Source organism: Solanum stenotomum, chromosome 9, assembly GCF_019186545.1.
Source record: "Solanum stenotomum isolate F172 chromosome 9, ASM1918654v1, whole genome shotgun sequence".
Taxonomy (NCBI): domain Eukaryota; kingdom Viridiplantae; phylum Streptophyta; class Magnoliopsida; order Solanales; family Solanaceae; genus Solanum; species Solanum stenotomum.
Genome location: NC_064290.1, coordinates 2,000,086 through 2,021,888, shown reverse-complemented (window position 1 = coordinate 2,021,888; position 21,803 = coordinate 2,000,086). Strand labels below are relative to the sequence as shown.

General features: G+C 31.8%; 2 protein-coding genes across 2 annotated transcripts; both read left to right on the top strand.

Annotated features, from left to right (window-relative positions):
- The first annotated feature begins 4,117 nt into the window (after window positions 1–4,117).
- On the top strand, window positions 4,118–4,590 carry LOC125876986 (VQ motif-containing protein 10-like). The gene has a single exon (XM_049558287.1). The coding sequence runs from the start codon at window positions 4,167–4,169 to the stop codon at window positions 4,488–4,490; it is 324 nt and encodes a 107-aa protein (XP_049414244.1). The 5' UTR covers window positions 4,118–4,166; the 3' UTR covers window positions 4,491–4,590.
- Window positions 4,591–9,855: 5,265 nt separating this feature from the next.
- LOC125876716 (E3 ubiquitin-protein ligase DA2L) lies at window positions 9,856–18,368 on the top strand. Its single transcript, XM_049557944.1, has 9 exons — window positions 9,856–10,128; window positions 10,236–10,573; window positions 11,546–11,597; window positions 11,709–11,754; window positions 11,872–11,953; window positions 12,083–12,227; window positions 12,314–12,416; window positions 16,962–17,028; window positions 17,574–18,368. The coding sequence occupies exons 2-9, from the start codon at window positions 10,379–10,381 to the stop codon at window positions 18,150–18,152; spliced, it is 1,269 nt and encodes a 422-aa protein (XP_049413901.1). The 5' UTR covers window positions 9,856–10,128; window positions 10,236–10,378; the 3' UTR covers window positions 18,153–18,368.
- Window positions 18,369–21,803: the final 3,435 nt, after the last annotated feature.

The window sequence follows — 21,803 nt, the reverse complement described above, 5'->3', positions numbered from 1 at the left end:
GACACAAGGTGAATTACAATAGATAGATAGATAGCGACGCCATCCTACATAACTTAAAACCTACCCTGCCTTGCCCCGTTTGTCATCCCTAATGACTAATGATTGTCAAATTATTCATAATTGATCAAAACTCTTGACTATTCTTTTGGAGAATCCAATGGTACCCTTTTGTATTTTGGAAACAATCTATGATCCTTCCAAGCTTTGCCTTTATAAAACATGGGTTGATTTTCATCTTTATAAAGTGAAATAGTTATTTACTTTTCGTAGGTTTATGCAAAGATGAAACTAGCATGATTCTTTTTATATTCCTTCTTTCTTTTTGGTTTTTGGAACTATATATTCATTATTCAGAGTAGTTGAATAGTTAAGTATTTGTTTATGCATACTTAAAATTAAAAGATATAAATATAAAATGATATCATATTAAAAGATATATTTATATAATACACATGAAAAAAAGTTACTAATGACTTGAGGTGGGTGGAGACAGTGGCGGATTCAGGATTTAGAGTCCGTGGATGCCAAATAAACTTATCGATTAAATTAATTTTATATTTGATTAAATTATTCATCGTTTCGATATATATCATAAATCAATCAATAAAATATAAATAACAAGATATTACATTTTTATTGAGTATTTAATCAAATAAAAGAAAAGTCAAAGGAGTAATAATGTAATTAATTTAATTTAAGTCAATAACAATTATAAAAAAATAAAATAAATTGTGTCAGTTGTTTTTCCTTAAAAAAAGGTGCTTGGAGCCTTTTTTTTCTTAAAAAATGTGCGAGATTCGAATCCACAACATCAGCCTTTTAAAATTGCCATCCTACCGTGGCACCACAAGTCAGTTTTATTCTCTGGATGGCACGCTTTATATTTATATAAATATTATATATATATATACCTATGTATGTATAGAGTTTCCGTCGAAGTTCGGGGGTGGCGTGACACCATCACACCCCTTGATAGATCCGCCCCTGGGTGAAGATACTGACTTAAGGTACAGTTGACAATTATTGACCTTTTTTATGTCAAAGACTTATGAATAGTCAATATATATAGCAAGCCAGACTAGCCTTTTAAAGATCACAAAAAACCAGTCGCCATTGGCAGCATGCAACTTGGTACTTTAAGTACCCCACTGTCGGGATTGTTTGATTCGTGGATAAAGTTATTTTGAAATTATAGTCCTAAAACTAGAACGTTTGGCTATGAAAATAAGAGTTTTTTAGTATTTTCAAAATTGGAGTTGTGTTTTGGCTATACTTTTTACAATAAATATTTAAAATTAAATGTATTTTGTTTATAAAAAAACATGAAAATTTAAATGGGGTTATTTTTTATATAAATGAAAAATTTAGGATAAATTTAGAAAGAAAAAATTATTAAAGTGAAAATAAAGTTGTAACACCCATGTGGTCAAAAAAAAAAAATGTTTTGGCCTTTGAGTGTTTTCTAAATTCCAATATATAACATCAAGTTGAAATTTTTATGGCTAAACGCTAATTTTCACATCAAGCAAAAAATTATCATTGTCAAACATGTTAATTTATTCCATCTCTCGGATGGATAAAAAAAACATCAAGTTTAAGGTATAAATTTATTTTACAATTAGTGATTTAAATCAAATTAAGTATAATTTTAATAATCTCAACTTAATTTTAAAATATCTCGTCTTATCTCATGAACCAAATTATTTGTTTAACTATTTAGCTTCTATATCGATTAAGATAATTATTCTTAAATTCAGTCCAACGTGTTTATTTGACACCACAAATGAAATATTGAAACATAGCATGGCATGAGTCATTGACCCTTTCAATTTGTCTAATTATTAAACTTATATAATTTAATGTCCCTAGCTACAAAAAACAGCTTTAAAGACAACAAACAAGTTGCCATTGGCAGCATGCACAACTTGGTACTATAAGAACCCCACTTTTAGTATCTTTATTATTGACACCAAACTATAAGTCAAATTATATTAATTGATTATTGTTAAGTAAAATGATATTTAATGAGTTGAAAATAATATATTAATTAATTATAATTAAGTGAAAGAAGTGTATTTCTTAACACATATATTACACATGATGAGATGGTGTAAATTATAGCAAGAAAAAAAAGGTTTTACCAAACATATATCGTATCGCATCATAGCTTAGGAAAAATTTAAAAAGGGAGACTTAATTTAGAGATGTTAGGTTTAGAAGTAAGTTATGAATGAATCAGTAATAAGGAATATAATGCAGGGATTATAATATAGTGATTGTTTATCATTAATTTTTTTCATTTGTTACATTAAAAAGTACTCCACTATATATAATGGATATTTTAGAATCTGATTTTATTTAAACAAAATAAGATTTTAGTTCTACATAAAGGATTATTTTTGTCATGTAATAGTTTTAATTAATTAGCAAATGCATTACTAGCCTCACATTCTTATATGTTATATTCTATTTCACATAAAATAATATCTAAATTCTGCTTATAATATATAGTTGAATCAAAGTGAATCCTCTATAACACATTGTTATAGGGAGATTAATTAAGTGGCTGACAAGTTAGCTTTTCTTAGTCACAACTACAACACCAACATTGTATATTCCATCAATGGTGAACTCCCCTCCCAAATCAAAGGGCTTATAGCAATTGATCATTGGAGTCTTCTGATTATGAGAGTCACAACTAAAATAACATATTTCATCGTTTATACTAAAATGGTGGAATAAATAAATTTTAAAATTGAATAATATTCATAATCAAACACATGATAAGATAATCATATGAGATACGATATTTCAAAATTATTATTCTTATCCCATCCATTAAACGATGTCATATAATTTAGTGGTTGTGATGTGTATATGTTTACAACCACATGTTCTATCATTTATGGGTCAAGATTAAAGTACATTCAGCAGTCGTCAGGTTATGTACGTAAATAAAGACTAATTCAAAATCGTATGAACACTCTTTTTTTAATATTTTTTTCTTCAAATATTTAGGGAAAAATTTGTGTGAATAAAAGACAATGATGAAGTAAGAAGAGTGAAGGTCCTTTTGATGTGATATAAATTTATTGATTTTACACCTAAATATATATATTAGTTTATTGTTAGATATATAGAAATATAGAATATATCAAATATATAACCAAGTCTTTATTATGGTCTACTATTCCCGCTATTCCAAACTTCCAAGTCATGTGATGTAAATTTATATTTTTAGTTTTTTTAAGAAAATAGTAATATCTTTATAGAATCATAAATAATTAAATTTTATATTTCTCATTTCATTACTAGATAAGATAAATTTTAGTCTCATAATGCACTCAAATATCTTTTATAATCTCGTTTATCCAGATATATTTAAGATATATTAAAAGGAAACCTTTTACTAGACCCTCATATTAAAAGAAATCCTTTTACTTGTCCATTTCAACAAATTAAGAAAAATTTACTAGTATTATGTTTGTGAACTCTCGTAATTTTTCCTTAAAACAACTACATAAAGTACTATAAATAATCAAAATTTGATTTTCAGAATATAAACTTTTGATAAATATTATTTTGATTAAGTAAAATGAAACATATGGAGCATAGCAAAACATGAATGATCGATTCAATTCGATGTTTGATACCTATATTGAAATTCAACTAATCCAACTCCATGCATTGATGAGCCCATTTCTAGAGTGACGTTAATGTTTTTCATCCTGTAAACTCGAATCTCATAGAATTATCGAATGGTCTCAACCATCCCACCACCATCCACGCTCAATAAAAATTCATCACATGTTGCCAAAAGCCAATCAAGTGGATGCAATTTCGTGGAATAATAATAGTAAAAAAAAAAAAAAAAAATCTCAAATGCGTGCCTTTGACAATTGACTCAATCTCTGGTCCTTCCAGACAGCACATAACGGTCAACTCTTCCTTAATGACGTCAATTTCTTAGATGTCAAACCTACTAAATTAAATAAATAAATAAAAACACTTCAATTGTTTGCCGTACAAACTTCCAAGTCCTTTTTGTTTCTCTATAAATATACACACACTTCTTATCTTTTAAACTCAAACAAACAACAGCAACAAGAGCAAAAAAGAATAATTTTTAAAAAATCATTCATTTTCCAATTTAAAGAAGAAAAAAAATGTCAAATATTCCAGTAAAGATAGTGATAATCAACACACAATACATAGAAACAGATGCCAGCAATTTCAAATCGGTCGTTCAGAAACTGACCGGCAAGAACTCCACCGTGGCGGTGGAGTCAGCTTTCGCTCCTCCACCGCCACTACCCGTGGCAGCTCCTTATAACGGATGCGGCCACGGTAGTAGTAATTATTGGGAAGATCAGAATGTCGGACCGAGTTTGGGGAGATTGAAGTCATTTAACGAATTTGACAAGTTGTTCAAGGAGTTGCCTACTTTAGATGATCTTCTTCGTCTTTATTCAGACGAAATACAACAATAACATATTCAGTATAATTCAATATGTAGAGTTCGGAGAAATTGTTTAACAGATTCTCGATTCAAGTGACGTATATATGTATTTGAATTACGTTACGAATTATTAAAACATGCACTTCTACTATTATTTGATTCATTCTTTGTTTTAGATGAACTTTTATTTTGAAGTTTGAATTATACATGATGTATTAAAACACTTATACCATTCTTTAATTTATTAATTATTCTTCTCTAATTTTCTGGATTTTTACTTTTGATTTTCTAGTTTAGAGTTACTAGCTCTCTTCATGCCATTTTAAGTGTTGGTTAATGTATTGGCAGTTTCAATTAGAAAATGAGGGGAAAAAAGTTTAATATTTATTTTGAAAGCAGTTTCTATATTTTTTTACGTCTCTTTCTTCCTTTTCATCATTTTTTCTGTTTTTGAGGTTTATCTTTCAATTTCTTAGTACGAATGGATGAGGGGATTCTGCATAATTTACTAAAATGCCCTTACTAAGTCTTGATAATTATTGTTTTATAGTTTGATTATATATGGAGTTCAAGAAAATGAGGAATTTTTTTTAATCAGGTAGTCTTAAGTTTAAAAAATGTGTAATGTATTCAAATGTTTTTTAATATTGTAGTATATTAAACTAGTCATGTAAAATGTTGGAATTATAAAGTTACCAGATATAAAAAGATATAATTTTTTTGAAATGGATTAAAAAAAGAAAGTAAAAGAATAGTGATTGAAATAGAATAAATACCACTATTGAAAAGTGAGAATTATAGTACTAATCGCTTTTGACATTTTTAACTGCAAAGATAAAATTAATAATTAATTAATTAATTTTGTCTTAAGTTTTTAAAGCGGCAATATTTTGGGACATACTATGCATCTAGTAAATAACTTTTATACAATGATTTTAATTAATTACAGGTTTTTTTTTAAAAAAAATAATCTATGTAACTAGCAAAACTTTATTTTTATAATTTCGAACAAATTAATGTTCATATTCTTTCATTTTCATATGGACATGATACAAGTCAAGAGTTAAATTTTTCCAGCCCATTGTCATAACTATTTCTTTTAATGGACTAAAATTTTATAGGATATTCAAACTTAGATGATAGACTAATGTTTTTTTTCGTAAAATTAAAAAGAGATAGAGCAAATATTGGATGCGAATCTAATATTATTTGTGAGAGTAATTTTTCAAAGGTTAGTTTGCACAAACATTTTTTTAAAACATAGACAAAATTTAAATGGTAGTCTAAAAAGGTATATTTGTGTAAATCAGCCGTATGATTATCCTTTTTGGATAGCAACTTATTAAATGACACTCTTTTTATATCTCTTACAATTTAAATATTTTTAAAACCATGATAAAAAATCAATTTTGAGAAAAAATGAAAATTTTATGAAAATATAATCATGATGTAAAAAGTTTATAGACGTTAATTAGATGAAAGTCTAATATTTTATTAGTCTCAAAGGTTATATTGAATTTCTAGAAATATAGACTAAATTTAAATAGTAAGCTAAAATAGGACATTTACGTAAATCAATAGATCAAGGCCCATGTATCCATTAGCCCAGGCCCAGAAGATCGAAAGCACTCAGGCCCAAATTATTCAATGTTTTTGTCTGAATCTTTGATTCAGTTCATAAGCTACTTGGTTATAAAATTGTTTTTAGTACAAAATATTTTATTTCATAAGGTAAAAAAATTCCGCGTCAATTTAAATTAGTTGAGTTCAATGTTGATATCGAATATTGAATTAAAAAAAATTATTATATATGTTAGTTTCGTGTCTGGACCAAAGAGAGCTAGTAATATGAACCATCTATTTATCCAACATCTACTACTTCCTATGTTTTAATTTACTAAATAAAAACATTTTGAATTTTGTGACTTAAACTAAAGATATATCAAAATATATTTTACATGAAAATAGGAGATGCACAAATGCCTCAATAAGGAAGTGTGACATGTTGTATATGGCAGGTCTAAGGAGAGGTAGAGGCAGGCCGAAGAAGTATTTATGAGAAGTAATTAGATTAGACATCGCACACCTACAACTTAATAAGAACAATATAACATTAGATAGGAGGATATGGAGGTCAAGGATTAGGTAGAAGATTAGTAAGGTCTAGCAATATTGTGTAGTTCCTTATAACTATTATTATTATTACTCTCGTACTATCTTATTCTTCACTTATTGTTACCTTGTTATTTCATTTGTAGTAGAATTTGTGTTGCTATTTTTGTTTTTTTCCTTTTATTTTCTTCGTGCTTTCTTCATTATTGTATCTCCTTCTTGAATCTGCGTCTTTCATATTATATTCTACTATTTGAATTGAAATTTATCAAAAACAGTCTCTCTATCTTCAAAAGATAGAGATAAGATCTGCATACACACCACTTTGCTCGAATCTCACATATGGGATTGCATTTAATTATATCCGATGACTTCATGATGTGACTCTGGAACAATTATATTTTAAGTATCCAACTTGTCATCCTATATAGATTCATAATTTGTACTACATACAGTAGCAGTCTATCTGATATATAGTTGTTTTGACTAAATAAAATAGAACCAACATAAAAATATAATACAGACAAGACGAATTTGGTGAACCTTTGGCTATCAACTACTGTACAATAATTGGTTCAAAATTTTGAGTTTATTAAAATATTGTTTTATAAAGTCGGGAGCGAGCCGGATCAGAAAGTGAAAGAGTAAGAAAAAAATTGTGAGCATTCTTGCGCTATATCAACGACTTTTTGGCGATAGGATTAGATCGTTTGCTTGAGGCAACTTTCAGAAAAAACTATTTATTATTTGGATGGATTCTCGCATTCTTGTGCCTAAAAAAATGGACAAGCTCGATATGAGTCTAGTTATATACTTATGAAGTGATAAGGTAATAATATTAGTTCAAAGTAGCTTGATTTTTAAAATTTTCCTAGGTCATTTTAATTTGGCAGTTGAGAAAAGCAAATTAATATAGCGCCAAATACCTAAATATGGTCCTCACTAATTCACTATCCTAAGTATTTCCAACAAGAGAGTTGAACTACTTTGGATAATATTTAGGTCATCATTAATTAATTTTGTACTTATGAGTAGTCCCCAATTTGATGAACTTTTTTTTTTTTTTAATCAAAACTAAAAAGCAAAGTGCATTAGAAGGTTGTTAATTATGGTTAGGTTCCATTAGACAAAATGGTAAACAAATTAACAACAAAACAAACAAAGATTAGATATCATTGAGTTACTTTAACTATTTAAATTATACAGAAGGAATAAGTTATTTCGAGATTTCTTAAAATTAATGCAGAATAGGAAAAAAAATGTAATTAGGAAAATCAAATCCCTAGCTAATATAAATCACAAAATCAAGATTCTTGGTCAACCAAATTTGTGTTCTTAATAGTATAATAGTGTGGTCCAATTTCATAATAATACTACAAAAGTGTTGACCCCCAAAAGCAACAATTTTATGGCTCCCATAAACACAAGAATTCTGGATTTTTTAAAGGCTTTTTTGAAAACGTGTCGCTGTTTTATTGGGCCACATTGTTTTTCCAGCTAATACGACAAGATTTGTTAATAATTCCAAATTTCCTGACCTCCAAATTAAGGGGCTTTACTAATACATATATTATACACAATCAAATCTCGTTATAACAAGATTCATTAATCATTATAATAACATTTTACGGCAATAATGACCTAATTTCCTTCAAAATTTGATTTTCGTTATATTTACTTTTCTATAATATTATTTTACTTTTAACAACAGTGATATTTATTTTTAGGATTACTCCTCTCTAACAATTATAATCAAATGTTGAGTAATAATATACTATTGATCAATAATATTATGCACACAGTAAATTTCAAATATTAATATATTTCTTTTTTAAAATAATATATATAATACCTTACTAAAAATATTATAAAATTTTCAGATAAATGTTGGTATTAATATAATGAAGTTTGACAAGATATTGCTTGATACGAACAATATAGAATGTGTGTGTCTTTGTTTTTTCGTTTGCTTCCACGTTATAAATCTATATTTGACAAGGACAATTAACAATATTTGAATATTAATTGTTCAATGGAGGATGACACAGGTTATATCTGAATTAACGTGCATGCAAAGTTAAATATGAAAACAGTATGATTCCTTTATTTTTTATTGTCTTTGAGTTGTTAATGGTTATTTATTCTTTACAATATAAGTTAATTTTCCATTAAAGATAATGAGATAATACTTTAATTACGATGTGTATTATATTTTGAAGCTTCCACAAATTAAATGAGTTAAAAAAAAAAAATTAAGTTAATTGGGGATATCATTACACTGATTTTATTAGGTGTGAATGTAATATAAATTTGAAGATTTTTAGCGTGTATAACCAAAAATAAATAAAAATTCAAATGCGTCTACATGACTTTTAATATATACTATATATTTTTAAAAGGTATGTTAAATATTGAAAGTTCATGTTAATTACATGGCAGAATAAGCAGATTAATGGTGGACCAACTTTTTATAAGAGACTGATACTAGATAATTTGATTATCACGTATTGTAATCGGATGAATGAGATTTTTTCTTAGAAAGGAGTGGGAAATAGTCAATTGTGCCAACCATACTTTCTTGCCTTACGAAAAGAATTTCATTTCTTTTTTTTTTTTTGAAATTTTGGAAAAAAATTTGCTTCCTCCTTGAAAGGTCTAAGGAAAAACTTATTTATGTGAAGTTAATTCTCGAACGAAGTGAAGAATGACAACAACTCTCTCTTCTCAATAGCAAGCGAGACAAAAAAAACCGATAATGCTCCTTGCATTTCCCGTTAATCATAAATTTTAATGTTGAACTATGTGATTGGAAAAACTTAACAATACGAAGTACTTTCCCCTTTATAAGTGTGACATTTCTTAAGAAGACCAACCTGATAAGAACAAGTCAAGTAAGATCGACCAAGCTTCTAAAAGTAAGGTCCACGTGATATTTTGATTGAATATTGTATTGAACTATAACTTTATAAGACATAACTCAAGTTCACATGATATATATATATTTAGTGCGTAACATGGCATGAATCGAAAGAACAAATTACATGAGCTTAATGACAACAAACTTTACCTGATATGAATCTGCATTAATCTAATTGAATATAATAAACTTATAATAATTTGACTTAGTAAAACAAAAAACTTGTACTAATAATTTGACAAAAATAATCATCAACTTACCCTACCTTCTCTAACCCCTATGGGGTCAAGGTGAGTGGGTGGGTGGGTGGGGTGGATTCTTTCCGGCTGTACTACTCTTTCTCTCATACGGTGCTTTGCTTTGCGGATTGCTTATCTCATTCCCTGCTATTCGCAAGCTTCTAAAAGATACAAATAATTCCATCTATTTATATTAAGAGAATAAAATATATATAAAAAATTTATATAGTTCTTAAAGAAAGTACTACGTTTTTTTTTTTTATTTATATATAAAAATTGTACAATAATATACGTGTAAATCAGATATCGAAACACACACTACAAATTTTTGTATTCAGAGAAGAAACTTCTGATCTTGTTCCCTCCTTCTCTCTCTTTTCTCCCATTGCCTTCTTCGTCAGGTGGGTTTTTTTTTTTAATTTTTGTTTTTTTGGTTAAAGATTAAATTTTTACGTAATTATTGTTTCTATTTTGTGAAAATTTGAATTGGGTATTTTTTATTTTGCAGGATGGGTGAATTTATGTTGTTGAAATTTCATGTTTTTTATCGTGGGGGAGTTTTGTATTTTGAGATGTGAAAATTAGGGCTAGGAGATTCTTGTTTCTTTGCTGTTTTTTTTTTTGGTTTGTTTTTGGGGGAATTTATTTTGAATGGGTAATAAGTTGGGAAGGAGGAAGCAAGTGGTGGATGATAAGTACACTAGGCCTCAGGGGTTGTACCAGCATAAGGATGTGGATATTAAGAAGCTTCGAAAACTCATTCTTGATTCCAAGCTTGCTCCTTGCTACCCTGGTGATGATGATTGTCCCAATGCTGACCTTGAGGAATGCCCCATTTGCTTCTTGGTTAGTTTTCTCTCCTTTTTTTTTTTTTTTTTTTCACATTATTGAAGTTGGAAATATTTTTTTTGCATATGTTTGTCCTGAGTCATTGAAATGTAACTGGTCTGAATAGAGCATAGCATGATTCATATAGCCAGACCTCAACTAGTTTGGGATTGAGAATGTAGTATTGGGTGTGGTCTAATGGTCATTGAAGTGTGTGGAGAATCGTAGTTCTCATGTTCAAATTCTGGAGGCAAAAAACACTAGGTGATTGGTAGAGTAACCCAATACTTGTGCTTGTGCTGGTGGGAGGTGGAGGTGCACCCGAGCTGTCTTGGATATCACCATGATAAAAGAATGTAGTAGTTTTGTTGTTGTTGTTTGTCCTGACTCCTGAGTCATGTTGGACTAGGATAGAATTTGAAAGAATTGGGACGATGTGCTTACAAACATGTTTGTCATTGAAGTGGGAGGAGAACCGTGAGTTCTCATGTACAAATCTCGGAGGCAAAAAACACTAGGTGATTGGTAGAGTTGCCCAGTATTGTGCTTGTGCTGGTGAGAGGTAGTAGGCACCTGGTGGAATCGTCGAGGTGCGCCCAAGCTGGCCTAGATACCATCGTGATAAAAGAATGTAGTAGCCCCCAAGGCCTAGCTCAAGTGGCAAAAAGTGGAGGATTTGTGGCTTGGGTCGCAGGTTCAAGCCCCACACCATGCAAAGCGAAGCCTGGTATTTAAGTGGAGAAGGGTAGAGGGGCGGCCCCATTATCCACCGAGTTTAGAAGGCTGTGATTGGTCCAAAGGGCGGGTCATAGACGGATTTCTCGGTTATCAAAAAAATAAAAAAGAATGTAGTAGTTCTTGTAGTTGTTTCATTGTTTGTCTTGACTCCTGATTCATGTTGGACTAGGATAGAATTTGAAAGAATTGGGACAAGATGTTTACTGATATGTTATTTATAATTGTTAACTTTGTTCATATTGAACTTTGCAGTATTATCCAAGTTTAAACCGTTCAAGATGTTGCATGAAAGGCATTTGTACAGGTATTTATTATCCTTGCTTTGTAATTACATGTGCTTATTATGGTTCTACTGTTTGATGTGATAATAAGTTCCATTTTCTGAATGAGTTTCTGACTTGTTTCCTGGCGACAGAGTGTTTTTTGCAGATGAAGACTCCCAATTCAACCCGTCCAACACAGTATCCTTGATTTCCCTCATTAGTGGTTACTGGTTACTTATTGCTAAATATATTTCACCCATCTTCTTCCCCTCTATTAATATTCTTGCTCTATGTTGCCTACCTTAACGTTCTAAGATGCCCATTTTGTAAAACTTCAAACTATGCGGTGGAATATCGTGGGGTAAAAACGAAGGAAGAGAAAGGGATAGAGCAAATTGTAAGATCTTATCAACTGTTCTATTTTCTTTGTGTGATTGGTTGAATACAATTACATGTTGCTTTAAGGAGTCTTATACTGAATTTAGGATATCTGTATCCTTTTCTATCTGTCTTGTTGTTACTTTAGGAGGAACAACGAGTAATAGAAGCCAAAATAAGGATGAGACAGCAGGAGCTGCAGGATGATGAAGAGAAAATGCATAAACGAAGAGAGCTTAGTTCTTCCAGTAGTATTGCTGGTCCAAGTGAGATTGAGTATTGCTCGACAGCAGGTATTTACTTTAAGCTCTGAATTTATTCCTTTTGGCTTCACTACTCCTGGTTATACTCCAGTCTTACTTTTCCATCTTATCTGCAGCACCATCTTTTGCTTCTGCTGTAGAAGGTGGAGAAGTTGTTACTTCTCAAGAGACATGTGCAGCTCCAACAACTAGACAACCTCAACGCATGAGACAGAATAGGTACACACTTTTTCGGGTGCTAATTGGTTCAAATCCCTTTTCCCTAATTTGTGAGAAATTTTGTGAAGAATTTGGTCCCCTGATAGTCTGATTCTAGCCATTAAGTCATCTTACATATATTGACAAAGGTAACCCAAATTGCAGAGGTGCAGTCAATAAATTAGTAATCTGTGTGTGCATGTTGTTTTGAGCGAAGTATTACTGTTTCTTTAGATTAATCAAGTAATAGTGAATTTCACTTAATTCAACGAAGGAGTAGGAGGAGAAGGGATATCTTTCATGCAGATCCTTTGATGTACCAGATAGTACATCTTACAGTAAACTAGTGATTGGATTTTGGACATTTGCAATCCTTTAACCAATTGCCTTTGAGAGTTTCGGAGATTCTGGAAAGCTACAATTTTGAAAATTAAGTTACTAGTTACGTGGAGTAATGATACAGTTTCTCTAAAATGGATCCATAGTGTATGCAGTTTTCGTGAGGATGGGGCTTACTAGGGAGGAGATATTGCTTAGATCTTTTTCTAGGGCTACAGATCTGTCTAGGTGTTGTTATCCCACATAAATAATAGGTTATTATACAATGTAATTGATTGGAATGGTGAAGTGAGATTAGAATGCGATGTGATGCCTAACTGCAGACAATTCAGATATATAGGTTCAGTATTTCATGAGAACGATATGATAGATAAACACGTCCATATAAGTCAAAATGGGATGTCTAAAATGGAGGATTGCTACAGTAGTGTTATCAGATGGAAAAATACCTATCTGAGTGAACGTAAAGTTTTTATTATGATTGTGAGATCAACAATATTATATGGGATTGTATGTTGGGTTGCTAAGGATCAATATATTCACAAGATAAATGCCATAGTTGGGAGTTGGGACTGACTTGCACACCCCTCAATTAACTCATCGATTAGCCTATGCAGCCTACAAGAACATGTCAAGTTAATCTCGGTGGGGTGGAGTAGATGGGCGCACACCAAGTGTTGTAGTTGGTTCGAATATAGGTTCTCCAGTGTTGTAACATTGATGCATCAATCACTAGACCATTCTTTTGGGGGCATTCAAAAATATTTACTTTAAGATAGATGTGGGTCCACACATAAAAAAAAGAAAAAAAGAAAAAAAAAGGGTCCACACATACAAGATTAGAAATGGTTATATTTATTGAAGGTGCAAGTAGCACACTCAAAAAGTAAAATGAGAAAAGATCGTCTAAAATGGTTCATCATGCCCTAAGACTTGGAGAAATGTGATCTTAATTGTATGTGAACATACACTAATACCTTATGGGTCAAGATCAATTATGTTTGGACTTCTTTTTTCAACCAAAGGAACAAAATGAGACCATTTTGTTCCTTGTTTTGTAAATAGTGGAGGATGTTCTAATTGTAATGAATACAAGGATGGAGAGGATCCGTATATGTTGTGCAGGTCGATCAGAGAAGTTGTAGACGTCGTAGTCTCACACAAAAAGATTTGTCTAAGCAATCTTTTTTTGATTGTCAATAAGTCAATCCTAAGCTTGAATGCTCGTTTGACATTTTGACCAACTAATGATGCACAAGGATTCCATTTCCTTAGTTACCACTATATGAACTGGCCTAGAGGTGTGATGAAGGTGTTAGAGAGGTATGTAGCAGAGAAATGTCGTGCAGAAGATCTACTATCTCTCGGAATTCTTGCGGACTTAGCTAAGAATATAACTTAATGCAAATCAAGGGCCCATATAAGCCTATCAGTAAGTTGGGATTACGAAAATTACTAGTCGTTGTTGCACTTATATTTGGTTTTAATACACAAGTTGATACATCTACTTGCACAATTTTGCAAAGTCAACCTCTATACGTAGAGTTCTTCCAACTATAGACTTCTATTCGGTTAGAACACACGTTTTAACTTTTAAGCCCCTCCAGAGAGTTTATCATAGTGCGTGACAAATTCATCACACAAATTTATGATGTCAGTTGCAAATCATTTCGAAAGACGGAAATAAAATAAAAAGGTGGAGAAAGGAGAGATTATGTTCTATTCTTTGTACTTTTTGATAAATGAACCTAAGTCTCAACAGTGAAGGAGAGTATTCTGATTGGGGGTTGCCAAAAAGCTTTTCCAGTTAGCTTCCTCTTTACCTCCAAATAAATCTCCTGGGATTCTTCTCTCTACTCTGATCACCCCTCTCATCCTCCATTGGAAAAACAACCATGAACTGTTGAAAAAAAAAAAAGGCAACAGGAAATAAAACCCCGAGGAACACAAAAACGACATATCTTTCCTCTTTTTTCCCTCTGCCAGAAACCACCATCTTCCTGATAGTCATTGTCATTACCGCCCCTCACCTTTCCTTTCCCACAGAACCGTTCCTGGTCAACCGCTCCCGCTTGTTTTGCTGTCAGTTGGCCAATGTCGCAAAACAGGCAGCACATGAAAGCTGTCTTTGGGCCCCCACTGTTGGTTTCTCTTCCATTAGGCCCAAAGACTTCTACCTCTATAATTAAGCTGTTTGATGAAAGCCTCCATGAATGCACTTTCGTTGGTGTTAGTAGATGATGGAATGTCGCGGATAGAGGAAATTGTGAGCTCGATGGAAACACTGAAAGGTACAAATGGTGGCCCAACAAAGCTTCGAGCTGATGGTACTATGGTGACTATGGAGATTTTCTAATTAACGTCCATGAAAAAGAATATATGAGAGAGAAGGGGGTGTGTGTAGGGAATGAATGTGAGCATTGGGGGAGGAAAAAAAAGGATTTTTTCACATATAAAGTTGTTTCTTGTGTGATCTATACCCATTTGGCTGCATCAGCCAGACTGATGCCACATAAGCATGGTCAAAAGGTGGAGGCGTCTTAAAACAGATATGATCAACTAGAGGGTGTATAGTGTCAACTTTAAGTTTCAGGGCCTGATTTTCAAGAACATGCTAGTTGAGGTGTCAATTTGATTAAGCCTTTATACTGAGCCCTGGCTTCAAAGAATCTCTTTAGTTTGGTCAAAGATTTGTATATCAATTTAGGAATGAGTGTGATTTAGAAAATCTTAATTTGTTTAAAAATACGAAGTATTGAGTTATTGAGTGATATTGGCATGAAGACTGCAACATATAAAAGATTCATGTAGCTGACCCAGTTGGTTTAGGATTGAGGTTTAGTTGGTTGATCGAATTGGTGATTGGTGGAATGTCAAACAGGGGAATTAAAATATGACGTTCTTCAAGTTTTGATGGAAGCTGATAAAAGGGTCATTTTATGCTTGGATTTCATCTGATAAAACTAATCGACTTAGTTTTTTTAATCTCAGCTTATATCTGGTCAGAACAAGAAAATCAACTTTGAGGGACGATAACAAACTGTTGCAAGAAATGAATTGATTGTTATATTCAGTTACCAAATAATCACTTTTTAGAACAATTTGTTTAGATGGTCCAAAGCAAGATATTAATAAGTCCTTGTTTGTCTAAAAATAAAAGATAATAAGTCCTTGTGCCATTGTTTTAAGTTCTCCTATAAAGTGTAGGCTCCGAGTCTAATTGGTCATCGAGAAGTTTACCGCCTCTAGGAGTAGTTTGGAACATGAATCTGGTGCTATGGGTAAGTGTCAGGTTGCACTGTGTATTTGTATTTGTAAGAAAAGACAGATGAGTGCTGAAAGTTCCGCACATCAATTTACAGTTTTTAGGCTATGTTGCCTGCAATTAGTTATCTTTTAGCTTCTTTCAGTTCACCTTCCTCTTGTTCCTTCATTTTTATTAGTGGAAAACCAACTCTTACTAGAGTCACTGTATTCCCTGTTATTTCCTTCAAATAAATCCAACAAAATCAGGTGATGTTTAGGCTGGTATCTCTTTGACTTCTTATTCCTGTTATGTTGAACCATAAGACAGTTAGCAGATAACATGCAAGCAAAATCAAAGTTCAAGATAAGTTCATGTTGAAACAGTAAGGGGTCGTTTGGTAGAGTGAATAATAATAATGTTGAATAGGGTGTGTTAGTGAATCCGGAGCCAAAAGGGACACTTATCCAAGCAAAAATGCATAAAGGGCCCTCCTGTTTGGAGATGACCAAACGGTCAAGTCACTGGCTTATGAGCGACTTACCCAAAATATAACGGCTGGGTCAAGGAATCAAATTATATTATCTTATTTAGTCTTACCTTATAGTCTTGCCATGTTCAACGTGCAAATCTGGATTGTCTTGAACCATTTTCAAAAAGCTAGTGTATATGAGATGAGATTTATTCCCATTATAGTTGAAATTTCCAGCTGTAGTATCACATAATTTTTTAACTAGTTGTTGCTAAACCGGTCCATAGATTGTCTCATTGATATCAGTGAGGTAGAGGCACTGCTTGGTTTTGTTGCTTTTGTGTTAAGAGTTATTGTGAGTATTGTTATATGCATGTTTGTCAAAGAAAAAGCAAAAGCTGGATGAAATATGTTCACAGTGATCTCTGATTGAATTTTACTACCCTGTGTTCCTAAAAAAAGCTTAGCCTATCTACATGGTCTGACCTGTTTTCCTGGATCTGTAACATAGGGAGGACGATTTTGACTTGGATCTTGAGGATATCATGGTTATGGAAGCCATATGGTTATCCATTCAGGTAAATTATGCACACACTATCTTCTTGCTTCTTCCTTTGTCATTTTTTTCCTGTTGTTGGGGAGGAAAGCTAGAGCTTTTATCTTTTGTTTGACGTACTGTTTGAAGTGTTTGATTTCTCTTTTCTGAGGGAAGTGCTTGATTTTTCTATTCTCCGTTGTGGATGGTTGTGGCGTAAATGAGTCAAAAGTGTCATCTTTCTCTCAATTCGAGTATGATGGAAATGGGAATTTCTTGTTCCCCCCTAGGACTTTTCATATTAATTTTGAATTTTGGATAGTCATCCTTTGCATTTTTTGAAAATCTTTAGTGGAAAATATGTGAGAGTGGTGTTACTGTTACCTTTGTCAAAAAAAAATATGTGAGAGTGGTGTTCCCTTTGAAATGGGTTATCGTTTCTTTTCTTTCGCTGTGTTGTCTATTGCTGCTTTTAACATGATGTTACTCTTTGGGATTGGTTGATCATTCGGTCATGCTTTTACCTGTTGAACTTATGTTATTGTGGTATATCACTTAATATTCCACATGAAACTGATCACATGATAGGAGAATGGCAGAAATCGAAGTATGGACTATAGTGATGTTGGTCCATCAGAACAATATACAGAAGAAGATCATCGATGTGTCCCAGCAGTCAATCCCGCAGCTTCTGGCTCATCTTCCTCTCCTTCTGGTGGTCTTGCTTGTGCAATTGCAGCCCTTGCTGAGCGCCAGCAAATGAGTGGAGAGTCCAGTAGCTACAGTCGGAACATGTCATCATCATACAATGAGCATCCTTCATGTGATAGGTTTTCCAATAGGGAGGAGCTAGAGAATGATGATTACCCTCATGCTGAGGGCACCATGCACGTGTCACCTGAAAGCCATTTGGAAATACCAAGGGAGGACGGTGAATGGGCCGATCATGGTTCCATGGTAGCCGAAGTTGGTACTAGTTATGCAGTCTCTGACGAAATGGAAGATGATGCCTCATTCCCTCTGCAGGGTGAAATGGTAAGTGATCTTCAACCCACCACCAGTTCAATCGTTCCTGAGAATTTTGAAGAGCAGATGATGTTAGCTATGGCTGTTTCACTGGCTGAGGCAAGTGCGCGGTCTAGTCCACCTGGGGTGGCCTGGCACTAGTAATGCTAGATGATGTGGGGTTGTGAGGATTCCACTCGTGTTTCATCGCCACTCAACCCAAAGAAAAAGCAAAAAAGAAAATGCAACTACTTTTTTTCCCTTCCCCTCTACCTTTTTCCATCTCACTTTTCATCCCTTTCGTATTTCGGTATACTGTTGTACGAAAACAGAGAAATTGATTCTAGTGAATGAAATGTTGCTTGAGCCCTGCATATATCAAGTTTTGCAAGTTAAACTCATTCACAAATTGTAAATAGTTGCCGAGTTACTTCAAGTTGTACTTTGTTTCTTTTTAAAAATTAGCCAAATGGTGTGTTTATGGACTTCAATGCTTTAATTTCTGAGAATGTTAAGAGTTTTATGACAAGTTACACATAAATGCCAGTTGATAACTTCAGAAAGAGGATAACATGCTACAAAGTGAGAATATATGCTTTCTCTGTTTCAAATTATCGTGTATGTAGTCTTTAAGAACAATTACTATTATGGGGTGAAGAGTGGGGGTCGAGGGTGGGATGTTCAAGGTCGTTGGGTGAGTGGGGAGGAGATAATGGACTTAGAATATCACTTATGAAATTTGTTTTATTCTCATTCATTAGGAAAGTCTTCTTTTTCATTTGAAGGGGCTTATTTTCCTAGATTAAATATTTTTCAGAACATTGAGAAAAATTATAATCATCTTATATCTGTATCCGTCCAAATACAATAATCCTGTCACAATAACATGAGAGACAAAATAAAGTGTTACTTTATATCGCATGTCCAAACACAAGCTTAGTAAACATACCCCAAAAGGTAGGGGATTGATCATTACATATATATCTGGGGATTACATCTAAGCTGGTTACATCCTCCAATGAAAATAAAAAGGCACTAATATAAAACAACAAAACAATAGAAATCATTAATTAAGAGAAGACGTTGATTTTCCTTGATAAAAATTCTGGCTCCGTCATTCTCGTTGACCTTGGAATGATGAGAAATTTGACACTCTGTTGGTGACTTTGGTCCCAAGAGTATAATGCCATGTGTCCATATAATGATGATAATAATGCTTGATATTCCTACAAATATTATTTCACAATTCCATTGTACAAGAATGCAAATTTCATGAACAAAGGTTAGAGGAAAAAAGGCATATAATGCAAAAAAGCAAGACTGCAAGATGTTTAAAATTTTAAATTAAAGCATCTAAATCATTTCTAAGTTCAAAAAGAAAAAAACAAGGATCATTCTTACAAATATTATATGAAGTGTATAAAAACGGTGGTTATCTTTTGTAACCACAAATTGGAACTTCTATATCACAAAAGCTAGGTAGATTCAAGGATGATCAGTTGAACGATCTTCAACAAAAAAATATTATTGCATATATAGGATCAAATATTGCTTCACCGCCACACAAACATGCATCAAACATTCAATTAAGGTACAATATTATATACTACATAAGCAATTTACTGAAATAAACAACAACAACAACAACATATCCAATATGATCTCATAAATGGGGTTGTGGAATGTATATAAATTTTATTCTTACCTCTTGCTGGATATAAAATATGTTTTCGAAAGACTATCAACTAAAAAAAACTAATTTTTGAAATAGGTTTCAATAAATAGTTTACTAAAGTAAAAATAAGACAAATAACGTACTGTAAATAAATTAACTAAACAATGATAAGCACTCTTTTGAGACCAAAGTCACCAACAAAGTGTCATCTTCTACTTCTTCTTTAATTCAATTTCCTCATGGCATGTTCAATGTTGCAAATTTGACTCCTTTTATAGATAAGATTATTGATATGATGCAGTACATTATATTATTCTTTCACAAATAAAAGTGGCCTAGCAAGTACATGTGTATGATTGTACTACAATAACTTATACTATATATTATCATCAATAGTGTCTCAATGTTTTTTTTAGTAGTACTACTTTTTTTTTTTTTTTACTATAGTACAATTCTAGTACTGCTAATATTATATTTGACATTTCAATTTCATAAAATTTTGCAAGATTAATATTGTGCAACATAAGTATTAAGTAGTACCAAGTGTACTACCCAATTTGGAGTACTGCTAAAGATGTTTAATCTTGTTTGGACATTTTTTTAAACTAAAGAAAGTATTGCTTTTATTATTAATTTAGTTAGAAGAATCAAATAAGTTCAATGATCTAATCAAATTCAAGTTTGGTGGGCTCTCTGATTTTTACATCTCACCATCACTTTATTTATTCTTACTATTATAATAACTTCTCTTCGGATCTAAGTTTAATTCACTTACGGGTTGTTTTAGATAGTTGGACAGCGTTATGCACATATTAATAATCTGAATATTAATTAAATAGATATTAGTTATATAAATATTAATTATGTAACGATCGACTTTGGTCGCTGCGCTAAGGATTGTTTTTTTTTTTTTACCTTCGCAGCGACGATAAGGAGAAAAGTGTACATCTCTAGCTAATAAATGAAACAAAAGATAAATAATAGACTAATATGTTTAACTAATTATATTGACTTTTCTATATGTTTTTTCCCAAAGTATCGTAGGTCGTCATTTCATGGGGAAGAGAAAATTATGATTTCAAAGGTTTTATCACATAGAAAAATAAATAAAACATTTCTAGGTAATCTTTTAATTATTGAATTTTATAGAAGAGCTAACGAACATAAAGATATAAATTAATGCTTATATGAAAATAATATTGCACTCTGCACAGGCATTCACATATGACTTTCATATTAAATTATTAATGCCCGAAAACAATACCCCATGATTGAGTTTTAATCATTTTTTTTTCCATCCGATGTTTGTTATCTATATTGTTGTTTAATTAAAATTGAATTCACGCATTATATGATTCATTTCTGGGGCGACACTCTTAATATAATTTTTTTCATTTCCTAGAGCTAAAATTCAATACTTCTGATTAAAAGCGGAAGGATCACAAATCACCACCCATATTGATCAATCAATTCTTTATTTAACCTATAATAAGAAAAGTCTCCATTCACATTATTATGACCCATCATTTGATTAATTAATGTACAATCCATGCATTTTTTGATTCAAGATCTGAACCAATCAAGATAAGTTAACGTCTACGAGTCAAATATTAAAGTAAAAGTGTATATCACTTAGATCATAGTTTAGTGATAAGAATTTAAATTTATAAATAAGATATGCATAATATAGTTTTTCTTAAATTTAATAGAAACTTAGAATGATCATATTTTTTTCTTAAAAAAAAATAAATAGTTGAGGTCAGTGGTATAGTGTGGGAGCTTGGGTTTACATGCATCTAATACCTTCGAATATTTTGATATCACATTAGCTTCGATATTTTTTTGAAATATTAACAAGGGAAAAGAACTTGATATACTCCTCAACTTAGCCATTTGGAGCTGATATGCCCCTCGTTATGAAAGTGGCTCATATATACCCTTACCGTTATACAAACGGCTCACATATACCCCTACGTTACAAAATGAGCTCACATATACCCTTCATTTAACGGAAGTGAAAAAGTTAGTTTTAAATTTATATTGTTGACTTTTAATTTTCATAAAAATTATTTAGGGGTATATATGATTCTTCTAGCAAAGTTCAAGGTATATTTTAATCTTTTTTATACATAAATTAT

Bases quoted from the DNA above. Each gene is read 5' to 3' on its own strand.
- LOC125876716 (XM_049557944.1), top strand. From the start codon at position 10,379: ATGGGTAATAAGTTGGGAAGGAGGAAGCAAGTGGTGGATGATAAGTAC. The intron at 11,954-12,082 runs GTAAGATCTTAT...TTGTTACTTTAG, and splicing joins AGAAAGGGATAGAGCAAATT to GAGGAACAACGAGTAATAGA. The intron at 12,417-16,961 runs GTACACACTTTT...TCTGTAACATAG, and splicing joins CAACGCATGAGACAGAATAG to GGAGGACGATTTTGACTTGG.
- LOC125876986 (XM_049558287.1), top strand. From the start codon at position 4,167: ATGTCAAATATTCCAGTAAAGATAGTGATAATCAACACACAATACATA.